Source organism: Antechinus flavipes, chromosome 3, assembly GCF_016432865.1.
Source record: "Antechinus flavipes isolate AdamAnt ecotype Samford, QLD, Australia chromosome 3, AdamAnt_v2, whole genome shotgun sequence".
Classification (NCBI taxonomy): Eukaryota; Metazoa; Chordata; class Mammalia; order Dasyuromorphia; family Dasyuridae; genus Antechinus; species Antechinus flavipes.
Window position 1 is genome coordinate 600,726,584 of NC_067400.1, and position 22,269 is coordinate 600,748,852.

Genomic DNA, 22,269 nt, shown 5'->3' on the forward strand with positions numbered 1-22,269 from the left:
GGACATTTGTCCTTTTCCTCATGCTGTAGCACATCTGTTCTCCACAGTCCAAGTCTTTGTTTTTATAGATGAAGAAACTGAAACTTAGAGAAGTATATTATTCATGACTGTGTAGCTCGTTAGAACCAGAACTGGGATGGGAGCTCTAGTCCTTGATTCCAGATTTAATATCCTTGCTACTTCACCAAAGTGGAATCCACAAAATGGATTATAAACCCATTGAGGGCAGGGACGGAGGTTGATTTTTCCTGTTGTCTCTTCCCACCTGCTGGTACATACTAAATGTTTAATCAGTGTTTGTTATATTAATTTTGATACAGTTCATGATAGGATGTATGGAAACCAGGATGTTATTTGTGTAGAGTTTTTAATTCTTTCTGCTACGCAGCATTATTTGTCCCCTTCTCTTCACTCACACCGCCTCTCAGGACTTTCACCTCTTTCCTGGACTATTTTAATAGTCTTTTTGGGTGTGGGGGGGAAAGGAGGCAGTGGGGGTTACATACTTGCCAGGGCCACCCAGTTAAGTACTTGAGGCTGTATTTGAACTTGGGTCCTTGACTCCCGGATGCTCTTTGTGCTACCCACCTAGCGCCCCTTAATTTTCCCTGTGCTTCACTCTTTCCCTTTTGTGATCCATCTTCCATGTAACTGCCAAATTGATATTTCTAAAACATTGTCTAAGTCACCTTCTTTATCAAAAATCTTTGATGACTCCCTATTTATCTCTATAGGAGAAGTCAAAATTCTCAGCCTGACATTTTAAAGCCCTCTACAAAATATTCTCCCTTCACTCCTATCAAAGTAATAAGCTAATGTGAGTCCCCCTACACAACATTCCACTTCCCACTTCTGTACTTTTGTCTAGGCCTTGACCCACTTCAATTTGCTGCTGCCTTTTCTCCTTATAGAATCCCTAGTTTGCTTCCAAGCTCAGTTCAGGTGTCAATTCATACCAAGTCTGTCATTTTTCACGGAAGTAGACTGGGATAGCAGGAAAAACCCTGGCTTTGGAATCAGAGGCTCTGGGTTCAGATTTTCCCTTTGGTAAATATTCCTTCCTATTTAAAAATGAGGATTTGGACTAAACATCCATGAGATCCCTTATAAACCCAAGATTGAGTTCTCTTTCTTCTTTGAAATGACTTGCAGTTATTTATTTGTATGCATATCAAACACCTCTCTCTAGTAAAAAAGTTTCTTGAGAGCAGGAACATTTTGTATTTTTCTCTCTGTACATCTAACACTTAGACATACTGCTTTTGTACACAGTAGGTGCTTAATAATTGTCTCTTGAATTAAACTGCTACTCGGGCTTGGGAAGGTAGGTATTGAATGGTGATAGTGGATGAGACAAGAAAATCAGTGTTTCCCCAAAGTGGGATACGGCACCCTCAATTCCTTTGAATTCCCAGTACATTAATTATTAAACATTGATTATATGCAGACCAGTGTGCCAGAGCAGATGCAAAGTTTAGATAAGACAGAGTCCCCTCATGGGGTTTGCAAATGCCCAAAGACAGATGGTACTATTGTGTTTGGGGTGGGTGTTATTTAGAGATTAAGTCCAGGGGGAAAAAGTGTGTATTCCTGATGGTGGGGAGCCCTGACGATATTTGCTGGCTGGTGTTATTTGGGGAGGCTTGGTGGTGACTGTTAATGGTGAATCACTCAGGAGGCGGCTTCTCCCTCCCTTCCCCTCTCCCCCCCTTGTAAGACAAGAAAGTGGGACTTGGAAATAGACGTTAATGATATCTTGCTAGGAAAAAAAATAAAAAACCAACCCCAAAACGTGTGAGCTGCTGATGCTGGGTTCCCCTTGGCTAGGTGCTCAGGAAGCAAATGGATGGGATGTTTTCCTCCTAGGAACCTAAATTAAGGAGGAGCCAATTGGTTTGTTTCCTAGAAAGCCCCGGAGACCGGCACCTTGCTGGCTGTTTTCAGCCTGCCTTCTCCGAGGCTCGGAGGTATACACTTCAGCGCCTTAAATATCTCCATCTGTAGCAGGATTTAAAAAAAGCTGGGCCTGGAGGTAACCCGAGATGCTCAGCTGCCCTGTGGTCCAAGCAGAGGCGGGCCATCCCAGCAGCCTCCGTCCTCCCCACGCCTTACTGCTCGTGTGAGCAATGAGGACCTTTTATCTGTGGCTGGCTGGCAATTAATTTGGCTGTGGCTCGGGAGGGATTTAACTCTGCCCGATTTCTTTACTTCCCTGGGGAGGTTCCGGGCCCTCCAGCCACCCTCTGACTAGTTTTCAGGCATTTAAAGGCAGAATCCTCTGAATGTTCTTGCCAAGAAAAGACAGCCCCAGGCAGCATTGCCCCCACTCAGGACTCCCCCTGCCCCTTCCTCTATCCCGGTGGCAGTTTCTCAGATCCCAGGAGGAACTCTGGGAAGATTCTTTAACCCCAATTTAAAGCGATGATGGGGGGGCGGGAGGAGGATGAAGTCTTCTGCCTGATAGGTTAAGTGCCCTGCTGGCCACAGACTAAGCGGGCGAGACCTTTGATTGATTGATCCTGGAAGGTAAACGTGGCTCTTCCCCGGTGGGTGCGGAGTATCCGGATGCTTGTTCTGTGCCCGGGCTGGAGATGCGATCCAAGGCGCTGGCTCGGTGTGGCGGAGCCTCCGGGAGTGGGGGTGGGGGCGCGGGGCTGCCCCCTCGAGAAGGGCCTGATGACAGCGCTTTTGCCCGGCCGGGCCCCGAGGGGGCCTTCCGAGTGCGGGCTCCCCGCACGTGGCTTCAGAAAGTTCGCCAGCAAATCAGAGCAGCTCCATGTCTTCTCAGGGAGCTCGCTTCATGATCAGGGCTCTGTTTTGACAGCTTTTGCTATTTTTTTTTTTTTTTACCTCCCCAGCTCCGGAGTGGGAATTCGGCCGCCTCTTTGCCTTTTGTAAGAGTTCGCGGCTAGGGCTGGAGCGCTCACCCTTTGCCTTCCTTCCCCGAGACTCGGCTTCTTTGGCCCCGAGTTGAAAACACAGGTCGATGTCTGTCTCCCCAGGGGATTACTGAAAAGAGCCTAGCATGAAGCCAGAGTGGGGAAAGGGGGCTTTGGAAAGAAGCTGGGGAACCAGGGCCCAAGCGGCTGCCGGGTCACTGCTGGAGGAGGAGGGAGCAGTCTTCCCCACCCTCCCCCTCCCCCCGAGGAGCGAGGGGGTTCCTCCTGGAAGGTCCAGGGTGGATACAGTGTCCTTCTTGTCCCCCCGGCGTCAGAGAAGCAGGTGTCTGGGTGTGCACTGCCATTTGTGGGGGAGGGGGCTGGGAGGTGTATTCTACATACTGTGAGAGAAAAGCGGGGAAGGCTCTCATATCCCAAACTAGCTTTATTTCCAGGTATTGTCCCCCCATCTAGAGCTCGTGGAACCTGCCCCCTACCCCTCCTGCCCTTCTTGGGGTGGGGTCTGGCGCATCGTGCTCCCCCCGTGCAGCCCCACCGCATCTAGCCATCCAGACTAGGAAGGGGGAGCCGAATCCCCGACTCGGGCCTTTGGGTTCCTTGTAGGGAGGGCATATTTTCCCGCCGCCCTCCACCCCCCCGCTTCTCGGCCCCTGCCTGTCATTCCCTCTGTTTCCTCTGTGGCCTTACAGGGGCGCTCAGCCGTCTGGCTGGTGGCTCCCCAAGCCTCCCAGGCCACCGCGGGAACGCACTCCTGTCGGTCCCGGGCTTCCACTAGCTTCTTGGGCCCGACCCCCTCCGATTCCTCCTCCCCCACAGTCCCGGGCCCTCTCCAGACTAGGCGCCCCAAGTTGGTCCCGGGTGCGAACTCCTGGTGCTGCCGGAACGATGGGATGCGGTTGCCACGGCAACCAGACTGGACGTCACAATCCGGGCATGTGTGCCCCCACCCCCCCACCCCGCCCCCCCCGCCGTGCCGCCGGCGCTGCCGCCGCCGCCGCCTCCCTCCCTCTGCCGGCGGGCGGCTGCGGGACTCAGGCTGGGCTGCGGGGCGCGGGTGGGCGGAGCGCTCCGGAGTGGCCGAGCCGAAGCGCTCGGGGGGCTTTTTGTGGAGCTTATCGACGCGGGCGGGAGAAGGAAGGGATCGGGGTCCAGGGCTGAGATTTGGGGGGGGAACGGGGGGGGGTACGGGTAGCCGCCATCTTCTCGCCAAGCCGGCCTCGCCCGCCGCGCCCGCAGCTCCGGCAGCGCACGGGTTAAGCCTGGCACCGCGCCCCGCGGGGGGGGGCTCCCACCTCCCCTCCCCTCCCCCCCGTGCCGGGCATGCGGGGCCCGCTGGGCACAGAGGAGGAGCCGCCGCAGCTGCCCGAGGAGGAGGAAGAGGAGATGGAGAACGACGAGGACATGTCAGGTGAGCAGGGAGCGCCCGAGGTGCCCGGGTGCCAGGCACAGGCATGGTGAGCGGGAGGAGGACGACGCTGGGCACGGGCCCTGGGGCAGAAGCGGCGCTCGAGACCCGCTCGAGGGAGGAGGGAGAAGAGGAAGGGGAGCTGCACGGGCTGGGCAGGGCGGGAGAGGGATCTGCGCCAGGTTGTCTCCCGGGGAGGGGGTGTCGCAGAAGGCTCGGGGCCCCAACCGGGGAGCCCTCTAGCTAGGGGCTCTGGGTCCCGGGGAGGCTGTGCGCGCTTCGGGCAGCGGGGATGGGGGGAGTGATCGCGTCGAGCCGAGCGCTTGGGCTGGAGGCTGGGCACGGGGAGGATGGGTGGGGGGCCGTGGGCAGCGCCCTGGTTGCCCTCTGTGTAGGAGGGGGCTGGGCCACCTTTTCCAGGTCTCTCTGGGTAGTAGAGCCGAGGCACTGGGCTGAGAGAGGCGGGAAACGCAGCCGGGGTCAGCCCTTGTGCCCTTGAGTGTGGGGTGTGTGTGCGCGTCCGTGTGTGTTTGTGGGGACTTGGAGGTGGCCGGGGAGGGGGGGACCGCCGTGGGACGCGCCCTGGGCGATGGCACGGGAAGCTTTGGCCTCTGGGTGTCTACCACAGGAAAGGGTCCCAGGCCTTGGGCCGCCTCTCGAGTTTCAAGCCGAGGGTGGGGGTGGGGCCCTCCAAGGACTCCCTCCAAGCAAAGAGTGGATCTTGGAGTGGGCGAGTGGTGGGGCTCTGGGAGCGTTTGTGGCTAAGGATTGGCTGGCCCGGGCTATTCCCTTGCCAAGTAACTAAGGACCTAGCTGGCGTGGGCTTGGCCCCTTTCTGGCGCTGATGGCCACACTGTGCTGTCCCATTCTGCTAAAGGCTGCCAGAGGACAGGTGGGTGTCTGGTGTCCACCCAGAGGATGTCCCAGCAGCTCCGATCCTGGTGCTGGTGGAATGGCAGGGCCAGGGACTCCTCGCCAAGCTTAAGATCCCTCCCCAGCCCCAACGCTCACACTGTGCCTCTCCAAAGCCCAAGTTCAGACAGTTAGTCCTTTTTACCTGAAGACCTGGATCCATGGGGGGAGGGGAAGGTGGGGGAACCGATGCCTCCCACTGTGACAGATCCCTTTGGAGGTTCGGGGACTGCCCCATCTCCCCTCCCTCCTCCTAGTCCCACCACTCAGTAGTCCTTCCTTTGCTCTTCTGTGGACTTCAAGGATACTAAGAAACCAGCCGCAGGTCTCTCCCTGTAGGTAGCATCCCTCTACCTGGGGGTCTCAAGTGCAACCTTGAGGCACGAATGGGGAGGGAGAGAAGAGGCTGATACTTCCTCCCCGAAAGGGACTTTCAGAGCCCAGAGTCTTCCTCTCTCACTGTCTGTGTGCCAGGCCCGTTTTCCCTCCTCCACCCTTGGGATATTGGAGCCTCAGACTGGAGATGGAGCCTTTCTGGACCTCACCTGCCAAAGCTTGGGAAGTTAACCCTTCTTGTTTTGTTCTGCTGTCTCTCTTCCCAGCCTGTCTCTTACTACCCCTCTGCTCCTCAAACAGAAATGAAGTTTACCCACTGCTTATTGGCTCCCCAAACACCCCAACCTTGGGGATTTATGATTATTTTAAAATAAGCTTCATGTTGGGAAGGGACAGGGTTCAAACCCCTCACTCCAGTTTACCCAGCAACCTGTGGGGTTAAGAGCTCTCATTAGCCAACAAGTCAATCATCCACTTGTGGCTGAGCTGCTTCTATTTATCTGCCTCCTCCTTCCACCCCCCACCCCCCACATGCTGATCCATCCATCTCCAAGCATTTCTCTAGAATTCCCTCCCTCCCTCCACCTTCTTCTCCAGCCCATTAATGGTTTCTAGTCCCGTTACTTGGGGCAAACTGAGCCTAATCCCTCATGCACCTAACCGCTCCTCAAATAACAACTGAAGACATATCTTTTCCCTCCTAAATCTTTTTCTTCTCTGGGCTAAACCAAATTATGGTTCCTTGATATGGCGGGATTTCAGAGGCTTTTGCTGTCCGACACAAAGCCTTTCCTCATCCTCCCTTCAAGTTGCCCAATGGCCCTTCCCTTTAAAGTTATATATTATTTTATATGTACATACCTACACATACAATTTTATATACATGGTGTCTCTCTGGTGGAATATAATTTCCTTGGGGACAAGAATTGGTTTAAGTCTGTGTCTCTGGTGGAATATAATTTCCTTGGGGGCAAGAACTGGTTTGTTTTCAGTCTTTGTGTTCCCAGTACATAGCACAGAGCCTGCTATGCAGTAGGTTCTTAATAAATGCTTGGAGACTGATCAGTTGGTTCTGGTTGGCTGCCTCTGGCTATCTGCTAGCTTTCTAAACTGTAGTATCTAGAACTGAACACAGCATTGCAGAGGGCAGAGGGTGGAGTGGGTCTCTCACCGCCTCATTCCCGAAAACTGACTCTCGATGCACACTTCTCAGTTGTGATGAACACCTAGCAACCTCTGAAGACACAGTGATTCCAAGCATTTTCTTCTAATCTCACTACCCTTCTCTTAGAGGGAGGGATTGTCCTGTAAAGGAAAGAGCCCCATGTTTGGAGTCAAAGGTCCCACGTTCAAATCTTAGTTGTCATTTATTCTTTGAGTGCCCTTGGATAAACATCGACCCCTCTGGAACAGTTTCTGTACCTGCAAAATGAGAGAACTGGGCTGGATGGATACCATGAATGCCTTTCCTCGGAGCTCTGTCACTCTGTCTTGAGAGTCAGCAGTAGTAGTTAGTGCCATTCTAAGCCCTTATCTTTACCATTTCATCCCAAATGATCCTGATCACTCACTTTTACCTTCCAGTCGAACTGGAACTCTTTTTTTCTTTCCTACCTTTCTTCATCTTGGAACTTTTCATGCCTAGAGAGAATTCCTTCCTCCTTCTCCCCCTCTACTCCTACAAGCTTCCTCTATTGAAATAGTCCTTCCTCTCTCTCTAAGGTTCAACTCCTCTCTGATCTTTGCAGATAAAAATGATCTCTTCCTTCTCAGAAAAACTGCCAATCTGTATTGGTGGAGAAACTGTCCAGAGAAGGAGTTCCCTGTGTGACTGAAATCTTAGGTCTGGCCTCCAATAAAAAGCTTTCCTTTGCTCTTATTTCAATCTTTTAATGTATTCTGGTTACTGTTTCTCACATGCTTCTCCCCCCTTCCCCTCCAAACTCTCACTAGATTGGATGCTTCTTGAGGGCAAAGGTCTGTGTGATTCATTCACCTTCATGTCACAGTACCCGGAATAGGGCTTCATAAATGGTATCTACTTAATAAAAATATTCAAAATGATCGATCGATGCTCTGGAAGGAGACACAGACTTGGAGTGAGAAGACCTGGATTGGCTCCTCAGTCCTACTTGGATCATATCCACATTTTTAGATCTCAATTTCCTCATGTATCAAATGAGATCACTTTCTAAAGTCCTTTTGGATTCCATACCTGACTTCTAGTCCCAGTTCTGTTCATGACTGGCTATGTGTGATCTTGAGCAAATTGTGTTTTTTTCCCTCAGCCTCAGTTTCCTCATTTGTAAAATGAGGAAAACAAAACCTATTCCACCCCACTGGGGTGAGGTAAAGAGCAAATGAAAATATGTGAAAGTCCTGGGAGAACAGCAGGAATCTACAAAAGGTAGGACTGAAGATCATTCTTCTAGGGCTCCATTGAATGACCCCAACATTTTTTTTCTCTGCAAAAATATTTTGACTTTTCTAGGGGTCACACAACCAGTATGGGGAAATTCCCAGGGAAATGCTGTGCTTGCCATTCAGGAAATTGGCTCAGCCTGCCCAGGAAGGACCTGCTTCAGATGTTTCTACTCCCCGAATCTCTTTTGTAGAGCTGAAGAAAGAATGTTTTTGGCCACGTGCCTGGCAAATGATTATCTCCACATGCTTGAAAACAGCTCTCATGTCCTCCTGGAGCTGTCTCTTCTCCAGGCTAAACATCCCCAATTCCTTCAACTCCTTCTCATAAACAGACTCAAGACCCCTTTCTCCTCCTGGTTTTCATCCTCTGGACACGCTATGTAGCTTATAAGTGTCCTCCTTACTAGATGATGTGCAGAAACTGAGCACAGTGCTCTAGATCTGAAAACACCCATAAATCAATGTGTCTTCTCCTCTGCCTAATCCTAACTCACCATGTGTCTATGGCTCTCTGCTGCTTCTGGGATTTTCTCCCTGCTCCACTTCTCTTTGCTCTTGTTTTTTGTTTTCCTCCTATCCGAGTCCCATTCATTGCCTAATATCAACAAATTGAACAGATAGTGATTTCTTCAAGTCCCATTCATTGCCTAATACCCGAATGTCAACAAGTTGAAGATACCTTCCTATTTTTAGTGTGATAAATGAAAGAAGTCACTGACTTGAAGTTAGGGAGCGGGGTTCAAATCCCAGGGGTAACATTTAAGCTAGATGACCTTCAGTTCTCTGAACCTCAGTTCCCTCATGTGTAAAATGGGAATTATAATCCACCAACCAACCCACCCGCAAGCATTTACGATGTGCCAGGCACTATGCCAAATGCTAGAGATCACCCAGACAGAAGTGCAAAACATTCCTCAGGGAGCTTATATTTTAATGGAAAGGCAATATACTCACATAATACGGAGATACACAGTATTAGTCAATGAGCAAACATTAAGTGCCTACTGTGTGTCAGACACTGGGTGGTTGGATGTCCTTCATGACATCAAGGAGTTGATGCCGTGCCATGCAAGTAAATTGGATTTAGGTGAGGGAGGGCTGGGCAAAGTCACAGTCTCACTTTCTCCTCTGGAGCCATCTGGGGCCAGTGGCAAGATATAGATCAGGATGACTGGAAATGGTCCTCTAGACACTGGGAATACAAATGTAAAGATAGATCTATAAAGAATTAAGTATTAAGAGTTAAGCTAATTACTATATTAAACTCTGAGGCTATAAACAATCAGAAAAAAAAAGGCCACCACTCACAGGATACTTAAATGGGAATGGGAGACAAAAATGCATATGCAGTTCATCATAAGGACAAAGTGAATGACTTCAAATAAACTGTTCCCAAGGGACACTAGCAGGCTCAAGAAAGGACACTCTAAGGCTTAGGAAGGCTCAGAAAGAAGGTGGCACTTGAGTTGATTTTTGAAGGAAAGCAAAGATTCCAAAAGGCAGAGGTGAGGAAGGAATATGTTTCGGGGAAGAGACTGGAAAGGGAGTGTAGTGTGGCATTCAACAAATACCTCTATTGCCCACCTCGGGGTTCTCATGGTAGTTCCCATTTCTGTCTCACTTGCTCATTGCACAGCCCCCATTTTTTACCCCTCAGCTATACTTACAACCGCTCTGTAACATAAATGATATTATATCCATTTTACAGATAAAAAATCTGAGGCTTAGGGATGGAATCATTTGCCCATGGTTACACAGCTAATCAGGCGGCTAGCTAGCTAGAGGGGCTGACACTAGAATCAGGAGGAACTGAGTTCAAATTCAGCCTCTAGCTGGGTGACCCTGGCAAGTCACTTTATCCTGTTTGCCTTAATTTCCCCATCTGCAAAAGAGTTGGAGAAAGAAAAGGCAAATATTTGCTTAGAAAACTCCAAAAGGGGTCACAGAGAGTGTAGGACAAGATTGAAATGGCTCAATGGACCTAGTCAAGAAGACTACTTTCTGAGTTCAAATTCAGTCTTAGAACACTATAACTGTTAGATGCAACTGGGAAAATGATTGAACAAAAAGAATAAAAGACAGTGCCAGTGTCAGAGGTACCACTGAAACCCAGGTCCCCTTGACTCCAAAGTCATTTTCCATTAAACCAAGTGGCTTATGGGAAAGCAATAAGATAAAAAATAGAAAAATCATTTTGTGTGGGTGGAGTATTGAGGTCAAGAATGGTTTTAAGTAAGGGTTCACATCTGAGTTGAGTTGAATGGGGTTTTAATAGGTAGATGTGAGGAAAGACAGCATTCCAGGAAGCCTGGGCAAAATTGGGATGTGGTATTGGCGTTAGTGTTATGTGATGAATGTCGAGTCAATTCGGTCTAGAAAGGGAAGACTGAATCGCACTATGGATGCTTTCGGCGCCTTACAGATGAGTTTATATTTTTTATATTCTTAGGATAATTGGTAATAATAATAATAGGAAAGCAAGGTAATAATAATAGGGGAAGCAAGAAAGCTTTCTCAGAGGAGTGAGATTCAGATCTGGACTTTGGGAATATCCATTGGGTAGCTTCTTTTGATGATTTGCAGAAGGAAGAGACTGACTGGAATATTCCGAGTGTTTCATGTTGTCATAAAACTTTCTAACCCTGGAAAGACTTTCATTGGCTTTCCTTAAGGAAGGGAATCCCATTCATTACCTCTCAAGAGTGGTCCATTCCACTTTTGTAGAGATCCAATTGTTAAAGAAGTTCTTCCTTGTAATAGACCTAAATGATGTAATCTTTTTATTACTTCTATCAATTCCTTTAGTGTTCCTTTTGAGGCAAGGACAAATTTAAGCTCTCGTCCATGTTTTAAATTCTTAAAGACAGATAGTATTCCAACCCCTTCCCTTTAGTCTTCTTTAGTTTAATACTTCCCTAGTTCCTTCATCTAATCCTCATACCAATCTATTGATGAATATTAAGTACCTACTATATGCTAGAGCAGCTTGGTGAATAAAGTCTGGAGTCAGAAAGTTGTAGTCGAGTCATTTATGTTGTGTTCTACTCTTTGTAATTTCTGATTTGGGCTTTTCTTTACAAAAATGCTGGAGTGGTTGGCCATTTCTTTCTCCAGCTCTTTGTACAAATGAGGAAACTGGGGCAAAACAGGGTAAAGGGACTTGGCCAGGGTCACACAGCTAGGAAGTATCTGAGGTCATATTTGAATTTGGGTCTTCCAGATTTCAGGCTTGGTGCTCTATCCACTGCATCGCCTTGCTGCTCAGAAAGACCAAAGTTCAAATATGACCTCAGACACTTATTAGCTTTGTGATGCTGGACAAGTCATTTAACCCCTTGCCTGCATAAAACTGGAGAAGGAAATGACAAATGACTCCAGCATTTTTGTCTGTGGACAGTTGGTCTACAGGGTCACGAAGAAGTGGACACGACTGAACAACAACATATGGAACTGTGCCAAACCCTGGGGATGCTAAGAAAAGCATATGATATGAACACCTTTTGTCCTTCTAGTTGTCCCCTATTGAACTTTCAATTCAACTTGTCCCCTATTGGACTTTGAACACCTCTTGTCATTCTATGTATGTGCATGTTTTATGTGTGTATGTATATATACATATGGATATATGATTATTCTTTTAGACATATTTGTTCAATTATACACTTAAATGCCTTTTTTCCTTCTAGTTGTCTCCTCTTGGACTTTGAACACCTTTTGTCCTTCTAGTTGTCCCTTGTTGGACTTTATTTCCTGCTTAAACTATGGTGCTCGACAATTTATACAATACTCTAGATGTTGTCCAGTTGGGAGGACCATCCTTCCCTATTGCTGGGAGCCTTGCCCCTCTTCATGCAGTTTAAAGTCAGAGTGGTTCCCCTTCCTTATCCCCACTATGGCTCCTCTGCAGATTATGGAAATCTTTAGTCCCTTCTCTGGTCCCAGTGGTGCTGACCTACCTGGACGTACTGAGTCGATGCAGGGCTTAGTCCTCTTTTCCTTCTCCCCCTTTTCTCTTCCCCTCCCCAATTTGATTTCCTACCTTGCTTGCCCTGTGTTCCCAAGCAGGCAATGCCTGGCTTCCTTCTCTCCCAGGATTCCCCCACCTCCCCGGCAAGATGCCCTGCGGGCTGCCTGCTGGGCCCCTGAGCTCTCTGCTTCTCAGTTAGGGACCAAAACCGAGTAGGGGCTGGGTAGGAAAAGTTGCAGCTTGTGCCCAGAGGGGCTGATTTTTCAAGTGTCAAGAGCTGTCACACATATTCTTAAAATTCAGCAACAGTTACACTAATTACTTGTCAAATCTGTTGCTTTCATTTCAATCTCCCTTTCCCCCTTCCTTGTGAGCCCTTCTACAGGAGGAAAACAAGCCCAGTTAGTAGAAAGGGCTTTGCTCTAACTGGGATAAGAGAGGCACCTTTGTCCAGTCACTCCTCCCTCACCTTTTTTGTTTATTTTTGGGTGTGTATGTGTGTGTGGTGGGGGGGGGAAGAGAAAAAAAAATGTGGCTCTTTCTTATTCATAAGAACCCAGAAAAGAGAGGAAAAAAAATGCAGCATCCATGTGTTTTCTCTCCATCCCTGGGGATCAGCACAGAAAATTCCCTCTTCTGAAAGAAGTAGCATAGACAGCATGCTATAAGGGAAAAGAAATGGGCTCCAATTTAATTCATATCAACTGAACTCAATGTAATTGAATCTAATTCTTCCAACGAGCATTTATTAAATACCTATGATATTCCAGGCTTCTTGTTAGATACTGATGATACAAGGACAAAACAAAACAAAAACAAACCCAGAAAAACAATACTACACATAAAAAACCCTCAGACATTTCCTCTCCAGGGAGCTTACAGTCTAAAAGGAAAACAGCATCGACATGGAAAATTAAATATAAGTTATAGGGATAGAGAGTGGGACTGTGATTTTATTAGCATAGGTAAGTTCCCCTCCCAATATGTCTTTTTTAGCATAGGGAAGTTCCTCTTCCAATATGTCTTTTCTGAAATAGCTTCCTAGATAGCTGCCTACAGCTCTTAAATGTGACTTGTCTAGGATCTCCTAGTCAACAAGAGAGGCGCTATTTGAATCACTCTTCTTGAGTTTGAGGCTAGTGCTCTCTCATCTACTACTTTATGCTGACTCAAGAACAAGTTAGAAAGTAATTACTGGGACCAGGGTACTAGTGACCGGAACGGGGACAGAAATCACTATAGAGATGGCCCCCTGAGTTGAGCCTCCATCCAATCCAACCCAACGATCATTAGGTAAACGCCATTGTATCCCTGTCCTAGGCAACAGAAGCAAAACCAACTCATAAGAGCTGAGTTCTAAACCTGGTCTTCCATTAATACTCTGTGACCTTCATATCTAAATTACTTCTTTCCTCACCTCATTTTTTCCCTCTGAAAACTGAAGAACATGAATTCTGACGTCTCACTCAATTCTGGAATTCTGTGATTCCACAGATGATTCTCTAGTGTCTAGTGATGAGGGCAAGATTGAACCTTTTTTTTTTCTTTTTAAACTCAAGAATCATGGCAGCACAGAAGGGATCTTGAGATCATAAAGTTTGGTCCCTTCTTTTAATATATTTCTTGACAGTATTTTTTACTAAAGTAGGATACAAAACAAACCCATAAAACCCTGTATTTCTATGTATTAGTAATAAAACTGAAGAGAAATGATAGAAAAAAGAGCAAACTCATTCAAGACAGCTACAAAATGCTTATGTCATCTTTGAGCCCATCTATCAAAACTCTATGATATTTATATAGATGCAATTAGAAATAATTTATTTTTGGTTTTAGCTAAAATTAAACTTTTTTTTTCAATGAACAAAAAATTAATTTTCTCACAATCCCATCCTCAGTTTTCTCTTTCATAAAATGGAAATAAAAGTAGCACCTACTTCTCGGGATTGTTATGAGGATGAAATAGATATTCATATACACAAAAACATATACATACACACATATGTATACTTATTTATACACAGAATTTGTATATATGTCTCCTTTGTATACTTTGAAGTACTATACAAATACTAGCTATTAACAAGGACCACACACTTTCTCAAAGGCTAATCAGTCAATTCTCCTCTTGTTCTATTCTAGGGCCAATTCATTTGTCCATTTGTAGTATCTATTAAAGATATTTTGTAATAATGGATCTATTCTATGGGCTCTCCATTCAATTGCATTCCATAACCTGTGTAAGGGCAGCTAGGTGGCGCCATAGTGCATAGAGTGAGCTTATCTTTATGAGTTCAAATCTGGTCTCCAGACACAAGCTGTGTGACCTTGAAGACACTATCTTTTTTGCCTCAGTTTCCTCAGCTGTAAAACGAGATGGAGAAGGAAATGGCAAACCATTCCAACATCTTTGCCAAGAAAACCTTAAGAGTCATACATGACTGAAAAGAGTTTGCCGAATGTTCTTCATCCACTTACTTTTTCCTGTGTGGATAGTTAGACCAAATTCTTCAGAGTGGTCATGAATCATTTATGCGATGTTCTGGGACTTGATGCAATTACTCAGCATACCTTCCATGAAAAGGACAAGCTGGAGGACCACATCATCCTTTGGGAATCTCTCTATGAGTTTCAACTCCCTCTTATTAAAGATGAGGGGGGGATGATGTTGAGAGATCTTAAATAGCTTGCCCAACAAAGACTCATAGGGAATAAATGGCAGAATTAGGCTCTGAACGCAGGTCATAAGGTTAAGGATTTAGAACACGCTGAAAGGGAGCCTCAGAAACTGTTCAGTCCAATTCTCTTCCATTATAGTTGAGGAAAATGGGCCCACAGAGTTAAGTGATTTCTTCAAGAAGCTAAGAGACAAAGGCAAGATTCAAACACATGCCTTCTACTGCTACATCATTTCTTATTTTCCTAAGGATGGAACTGGGTAATATGTTTGAACAAGTCCCTCCAAAGCATCTGAGCATCCTCCTCGTCAGAGAAAGAGGAGTCAGGAAGAGTTTTCAGTTCCTTATCTCTTTGCTATCCAGAGGGCTCTGAGATGGTGATGCCCTTGAGAGCTTTATATTTTTAAACAATGCTCCAGACCCAGCAGCTGGGAAAAAAGTGTCATTAATGTATGAAAAATAAATATATTAATGCTGTCTAATGTGTCTGGAACGGGGGTGCCCTGAAACAAGAAATAATTATTAAGCATTGGTTATGTGCCAGACTGGGGGGGGGTGCAGCTAGGTGGTGTAGTGGATAGGGCACTGGGTCTGGAGACATTCAAATCTATCCACAGTCACTTATTAGCTATGTGATCCTGGATAAGTCAGTTACCCAGTTTGCCTCAGACTCCTCATCTGCCATGAAGAGTTGAACAGGATTGAAAATGACTGAACAACAATATGTACCATCCTTGCCCAAAAGGAACTTACATTCTAATCAGGGAGAACAATCCATTTTTAAAAATCCCCCAAAAAGGTATAAAGGGGTAGAAGAGGAAAGGAAAAGGTACTCTTCTTTGGGGCATGAGAAGTAGAAAATGATTGTCTATGGGAAAGATCACCAGAATGGTTCAAGAGGAGAAGGAATCTTTCTAACCAGGGACTGTGACTGGGGACATCAAAGGAGGTAACACCAGAAATAGGTCCTATGAGTGTCTAACCCTCCTTTTTAGGAAGGAATCTGATTATAAGCATTGTTCATAGTTACTTATTTTTATGTCATAATACTTACCAAGGCTCAAACTTAATATCAAAGCAACTACATGATCATTTAAATAAAAGTTTCCCAACACTGGAAGTCTTTACAATGGTTAGTAGAGGAACTGGTCAATCAAACATTTGCGACCATTTGTTTTTACATCACAACAATCTCTGGAAATCTCCTCCCCATTTCCTATGCATTGCCCCATCATCAGAACTGAATGCTTTCCTGTAATAAAGAAAAAGAAGCAAAATCACTCAATATGGTGACACCCTGTCTGGCAGTGTATACAACATTCTTCCCTAATGGCACTGAGAAGGCCCTCTTTCTTATGTGGGTTGAACTCAATGACCTGTTTCACCTGGAGAGGTTAGGTGCCTTGCTCAGTGACAGCCAATATGTTTCAGAGGCAGAACTTAAAACTAGTTCATCCTGACTCCCAAGCCAGCTCTTTATTCACTCTATCACTCTGCCTCTTAATAAATCTCCAATAGAATCGTGTATCTTCTTGTCTCTGCTTCGGTTTCTTCCTATGTAAATTGAAAGGGGTTGGACTAAATGGTTGTAAGGTCCAGCTGTGAATCCAGATTCCTATGTTCCTAGGAATACCCCCATGGCCCTACTTTTTAAAAATAACTTTTTATTGATAGAACCCATGCCAGGGTAATTTTTTACAACATTATCCCTTGCACTCACTTCTGTTCCGATTTTTCCCCTCCCTCCCTCCACTCCCTCCCCCAGATGGCAAGCAGTCCTTTACATGTTAAATAGGTTACAGTATATCCTAGATACAATATATGTGTGCAGAGCCAAACAGTTCTCTTGTTGCACAGGGAGAATTGGATTCAGAAGTTAGAAATAACCCAGGAAGAAAAACAAAAATGCAAGCAGTTTATATTCATTTCCCAGTGTTCTTTCTTTGGGTGTAGCTGCTTTTGTCCATCCTTGATCAATTGAAACTGAATTAGCTCTCTTTATCGAAGAGATCCACTTCTATCAGAATACATCCTCAACAGTATTGTTATTGAGGTATATAATGATCTCCTGCTTCTACTCATTTCACTTAGCATCAGTTCATGTAAGTCTCGCCAGTCCTTTCTGTATTCATTCTGCTGGTCATTCCTTACAGAACACTAATATTCCATAACGTTCATATACCACAACATGGCCCTACTTTTTATTGCTAGAGAACTTGGGGGAAAAAAGTTGTTTCTCCCCTTTTTCTCATTTGACCCAGTAACGTCCATACTTTTCAACCCATGGACCACTCCAAGGGATGAGCAATCCTTTCCTCCTCTTCTGTCTTAAGAAAAATATTTCTTTTGACCATTAGATACCTTGGTGCTGTTTTTGAGAAGACATAAAGGATGTCAGGATATGATAAATAAATGACTAGTTCACAGAGAGAAGAAAGGTATGGACATTGATAAGGAAAGAGACCAACATGCAGATGCACCTTGAGGACTTTCTGCTTTAGTTTGAGAGCAGCTGTCCATGGTGCTGGCCTGCTGCCGCCTCTCTTGACTGTTAACTTTAGGCATGTTCACATTTCTTTGGAGAAATGGCTTAAGATAACTTGACTTTATCAAATATAAGAGGGATTACACACACAAACACACACACACACACAACTTAATTCTTGGACTCAAAGTAGAGCTGTAAGTGTGGATGGAAAATATGGAAGAAGGAGCAAATTTTAGTTTAGTATAAGGAAGAAATTCCCCAAAATTGGAGCTATTCAAAAAAAAAATTAATGGGCTGTCTTTTTAGTCCATTGGATAATAGATTTGGAACCAGAAGGGAGCTTTAAGTTCATCATGTCCATTCCCATGATTTCATTTATTTATGGATTTTAAAATTTTATTGAGGCCTTCTATGTTTATTTTCATGCTTTACTCACCCCATGAGCCCTTCCTTTTAATCAAAACTAAGAAACACAAAGACCATATCTGACAACATATGAACCATTTTACATCTATAGTGACAATCTTGCCTTTTGTCTCCTTATTTCTCCCTCCTCCCTTTTCCTCTTCCCCCCAAAAAAGATAGCTGAATTTCTGCAATTTTTTTCTGGGGCTGAGTCATTATAATTGCAATTTATTTTTGTTTTATTCTTTTCAATGTTCTTACTTACAATTGAGGTAACAGAGGGCAATATGGTTGCATGTCTTGCCCTGGGTCACACATTTTTCCTGACCCTAAATTCATTGCCTATTACATTGAACAATAGTTTGTTGCCTTTTCAAGTGGAAGAGTGATTGGGTTTTCACTATGGAGCTCCAAAGAGTAGAACTCAAATCAGTGAGTGGAAGTTACAGGAAAGTAGATTTTGGCTCATTATATAAGGAAAAATTTCCCAGCAACTAGAATTGTACAAAAAATGTAGTGCCTTTTTCAGGTGTTGGGTTCATAATGTTATAATTTAAAGCTGGAAATAACCTTGTTTTTATTTAGTCATTTTCAGTCATGTCCTACTCTTTGTGACCCCATTTGGGCCTTTCTTGGCAAAGTTATTAGAATGGTCTACCATTTCCTTTCTCAACTCCTTTGGCAGATAAGGAGACTGAGGCAAACAGGATAAAGTAACTTGCCTGATGTCATATACCTAGTAAGTGTCTGAGGTTGAATTTGAACTTAGGTCTTCCAGACTCCAGACCCAGTGCTTCCCGGGGAGAATATAAGAATCTCCAATAGATAAACATGTTTTCATGCTTAGTAATGGAAGTTCTGGGTCAAAGAGTATAGATATTTTAGTCATCTAATTTGCATAATTTTAAATTGCTTTCTAAAATGGTGGTGCTAGTTCATAGCATCATCAATAATGTAATGCTCCCATCTTTCCTCAATCTCTCCAACTCTTATTGTACCTATTTTTTCTCATCCATGACTACTTAGAAAGCAAAACCTTAACGTTGATTTGGCTCTCTCTTATTATTGATGATTTGGAGCATTGCTAATACTTTGTAGTTATTCTATTAAGAACCATTTCTTTATGTTCTTGACCACTTATTTTCTGGAGAATGACTATCAAACTCTTATTAGAGAAAGTCATTTGACCGTAGCCCATTTCCTTCTTTATCCTAGCTGCATTAATTATTTTGTTCAAATTTGTTTAGTTTTGTGTAATTATACTTTTTATTTTATCTTTTATAATTGCCTTTCATTTTTGAGTTAAGAATTCATCTATATAGAATTCATCTATAAGAATTCTATATGAGAATTCATAACTATAAATTGTATATGATCTACTTCTCTTCTAATTTTCTTTTTGTAGTATGCTTTTTAATATCTGGATCATGAATCCATTTGGAATTTATAGTGAAATATGGTATAAAATGCTAGTGTAGGTCTTATTCTTGCCAGATTGCTTTGCAGTTTTCTCAGCAGTTCTTATCATATAGGGAATTCTTTTCTAGATGATTTGTTTTCCAATTTATTGATCATTGTTATTGAGTTCTATTATTTCCTATTCTCCCCATTTAGTCTGTTTTATTGTTTTATTTCACATTTTAAAATCAGTACTAAATAGTTTTTGATGATTGCTATCTTATAATATAGTTTGAGTCTTGGAAATGCAATTTCTCTTTCATTCCCACTTTTCTCTTCATTATTTCCCTTGATATTCTAGATCTGTTGTTCCCAAAATGAATTTCTTTATATCATTTATTCAATTCTAATCAAATGTTCCTTTGCTAGTTTGGTCATTATGACATTAAATTAACCTTAGTAGTATTGTCATTTTTATTACATATACATGACCTAACCATGGACATTGGACATTTCTCTAGCTATTTAAGTAGTTCTTCCTTTCTTTAAAGTGCACCTTGTAATTGAATCTATATAAATATTTAGCATGTTTTAGCAGATTGACTAACAAAAGCGTAAGAATTATCTAACAATGGAATAAATAGCCACTTGAGGAAGTGAATCTGAGTTAGGGGGAACCTCAGAAACTGTGTAGCCAGAAAAAATGTAAGCTCCTTTAGGTCAGAAAGTGTTTCTTTTCATCTTTGCATTGCCTAACACAACATCTGTCATTTAATTGGGAGTGAACAGATTCTTATTGGTTGATTCGTTTACTGATTTGAAAGTTCAGCCCATAATTTAACAGAAATCCTCAATATTGGGAAGCTTTTCCTTATTTTCCTTATATCTGTCTAGAGGCAGCTAAGTGGTATAGTAGGTAGAGTGCTGGACTTGGAATCAGGAAGGCCTGAGTTCAAATCGAATCTCAGATATTTATGTAGCTTAATCCTATTTTCCTCAGTTTACTCACCTCTAAAATAGGATAATATCATTTACCTCTCAGATTTGTAGAAGGATCATAATATGAGGAAAGCAAGCAGAACTCTGAAAATAATATTCATACAAGTCTTCCTATGTCAACCAGTAAACACTTATTAAGTATCTTCTATATGTCAGGCACTGTGATAAAAGTAATGATTAAAAAGTGATTAAAAAGAGGCAAAAATGATTTCTGTCATCAAGGAGCTTACAATCTATGTTTCTCTGAATCCCTCTATTAATCATTGCTTCCAGTACAGTAATAGTCCATCATGTTCATGTACCTCAGTTTGTTTAGCCATTCCCCAATCGATGGGCATCCATTTTGTTTGTAATACTTTGTTACCACAAAAAGAGCTATTATGAGTGTTTTGGTATATATTGCACAGGGAGTGCAACTTAGGGGACAGAGAGCTAGTTATTTTTCAAGCCTAGTAGATCTGAACTCAATGTCATCTCTGATACACATAGTCACTTCTCAGTGCTGGAAACAACTCTTTTAAGACTATTAAGGTTCAGAGAAGTTATTGATTTGCATTAGTAGAGGGAAATTCTTATATTAATGACATCAAAAGTCTAGCGATCCCTTTTTTTGGTCATTTACCTTATATATCTTATACCAGGGGTCCTCAGACTTTTTAAATAGGGGGCCAGTTCACTGTCCCTCAGACTGTTGGAGGACTGGACTATAGTAAAAACAAAAACTTTGTTTTGTGAGCCTTTAAATAAAGAAACTTCATAGCCCTGGGTGAGGGGGATAAACGTCCTCAGCTGCTGCATCTGGCCCGCAGGCCGTAGTTTGAGGGACCCCTGTCTTATACCATATATATTTTTGGTCTATCTTATCTTACCTTATCTATCTTATCATCCAACTATCTATCTACTCACCCAACAGTAGGATCTCTGGGTCAAAGGCTATATAGTGTTCTATATGTTTTCTCATAAAACATAGTATTTTGTAGGATAACCAGATCCATTAACAGCTCTACCAGTGTTATCAACAGGTTTGTTAATCTTCCTTCAATCTCCCTCTCTTTTTAAAAATCTTTTGTCATTTTTGTCCATTTTATAGCATGAGAAATCTCAGGGCTGTTTTAATTTGCATTTCTTTTATTACTAAATCCATGGAGCAAACTTTGATAATGCTTGGTAAGAGTTTATGGTTGTTTTTGTTTGTTTCCTATTTTTTGACCACTATTTTATCTATTTAGTTATCAGCTTTTTATTAATTCATGTAGTTAGTTCTAAGCTGAAGAGATGCTATTGTCCCAGCTTTGCAGGTGAGGAAACTGAGTCACCAGAATTGGGCAAGGTCACATAGCTAGTTCGGACCAGAGCTGGGATCATAGTTAGGTTTTCAAGCTTCTAGGAGACTTTCCAGTAAGTTTTCTCTTTTTCACTCTTAGCTTTTTAACAGGGGAATCCATTAAAGAGTCATCAATAACCCAGTGTGTGAGCATATTTTGGTTCTTCCATCCCACTTCCATGGTATTCCCAACAAGACGGCGGTTGTACCTTAACTGAATTCTCTCTTTGGCTGGTATTTCTGTGTCTAGGAATAAAGCCCAGCATGTTCGAGAATAATGTGTTGCTGATGGGCAGAGAGCTTTCTCACAGAGTCAGAGACTGGGGCCACTTTGGGCTTGGATCTTTTTAGTTGGGGTTTCAGTTGTTCTTGGAAATGGGACTGTATGTCTGTTAGGTCTTGATAGTCTATAGATCAAGCAGGGATTGTTTTGAGTTAAAAGATGTAGGGTTGCATCCTTACTAGCTGGACAAATCATATAAACCTTCTGAGTCTCAGTTTCCTATTCTGTAAAGTGAGATAGCAACATTTTCATTACCGGCCTCACATAGCTTTCATGAGGAAAACACTCTCAAAATCTTAACACGCTCTGTATAAATGTGAGCTACAATTATTAATCTTAGGGCAGAGATATCATCCTATTTGAGGTCATCACCATTTGGTATCTAAATAGGATTGAAATTGAATGCATACCAGTTTGACATCATCCCTCTTCTCAAGGAGTTTCCACGGCTCCCTATAAATGCAAACTTTTATGCTTAACATCCTCTTTCCAATCTTATTTCATATTAATTCTCATCAAGCCAAATTGCCTATTCACTGCTTCCCATCACGTCCTCCTCCTCCTCCTCCTCCTTCTTCTTCTTCTTCTTCTTCGACAATCAGTTAAGTGACTTGCCCAGAGTCACACAGAAGTGTCTGAGGCTGGGTTTGAACTCAGATCCTAGTGCACTTCACGGCTAATGCACTATCCACTGCTGCACCCTGCTCTTCCTTTCTCCTCATTCTCAGTATTTTGTCTCTTGCCTCCATA

The 22,269-nt window shown here is 43.7% G+C and overlaps 1 protein-coding gene across 1 annotated transcript in view; it reads left to right on the forward strand.

Moving 5' to 3' along the window:
• Positions 1-4,072: 4,072 nt before the first annotated feature.
• The window catches only part of CHD5 (chromodomain helicase DNA binding protein 5), a 142,677-nt gene continuing 124,480 nt past the window's right edge, over positions 4,073-22,269 (forward strand). The window contains 1 exon segment of the mRNA XM_051988709.1: positions 4,073-4,308. Coding sequence (XP_051844669.1) covers positions 4,221-4,308 — 88 coding nt within the window. The 5' untranslated portion in view covers positions 4,073-4,220.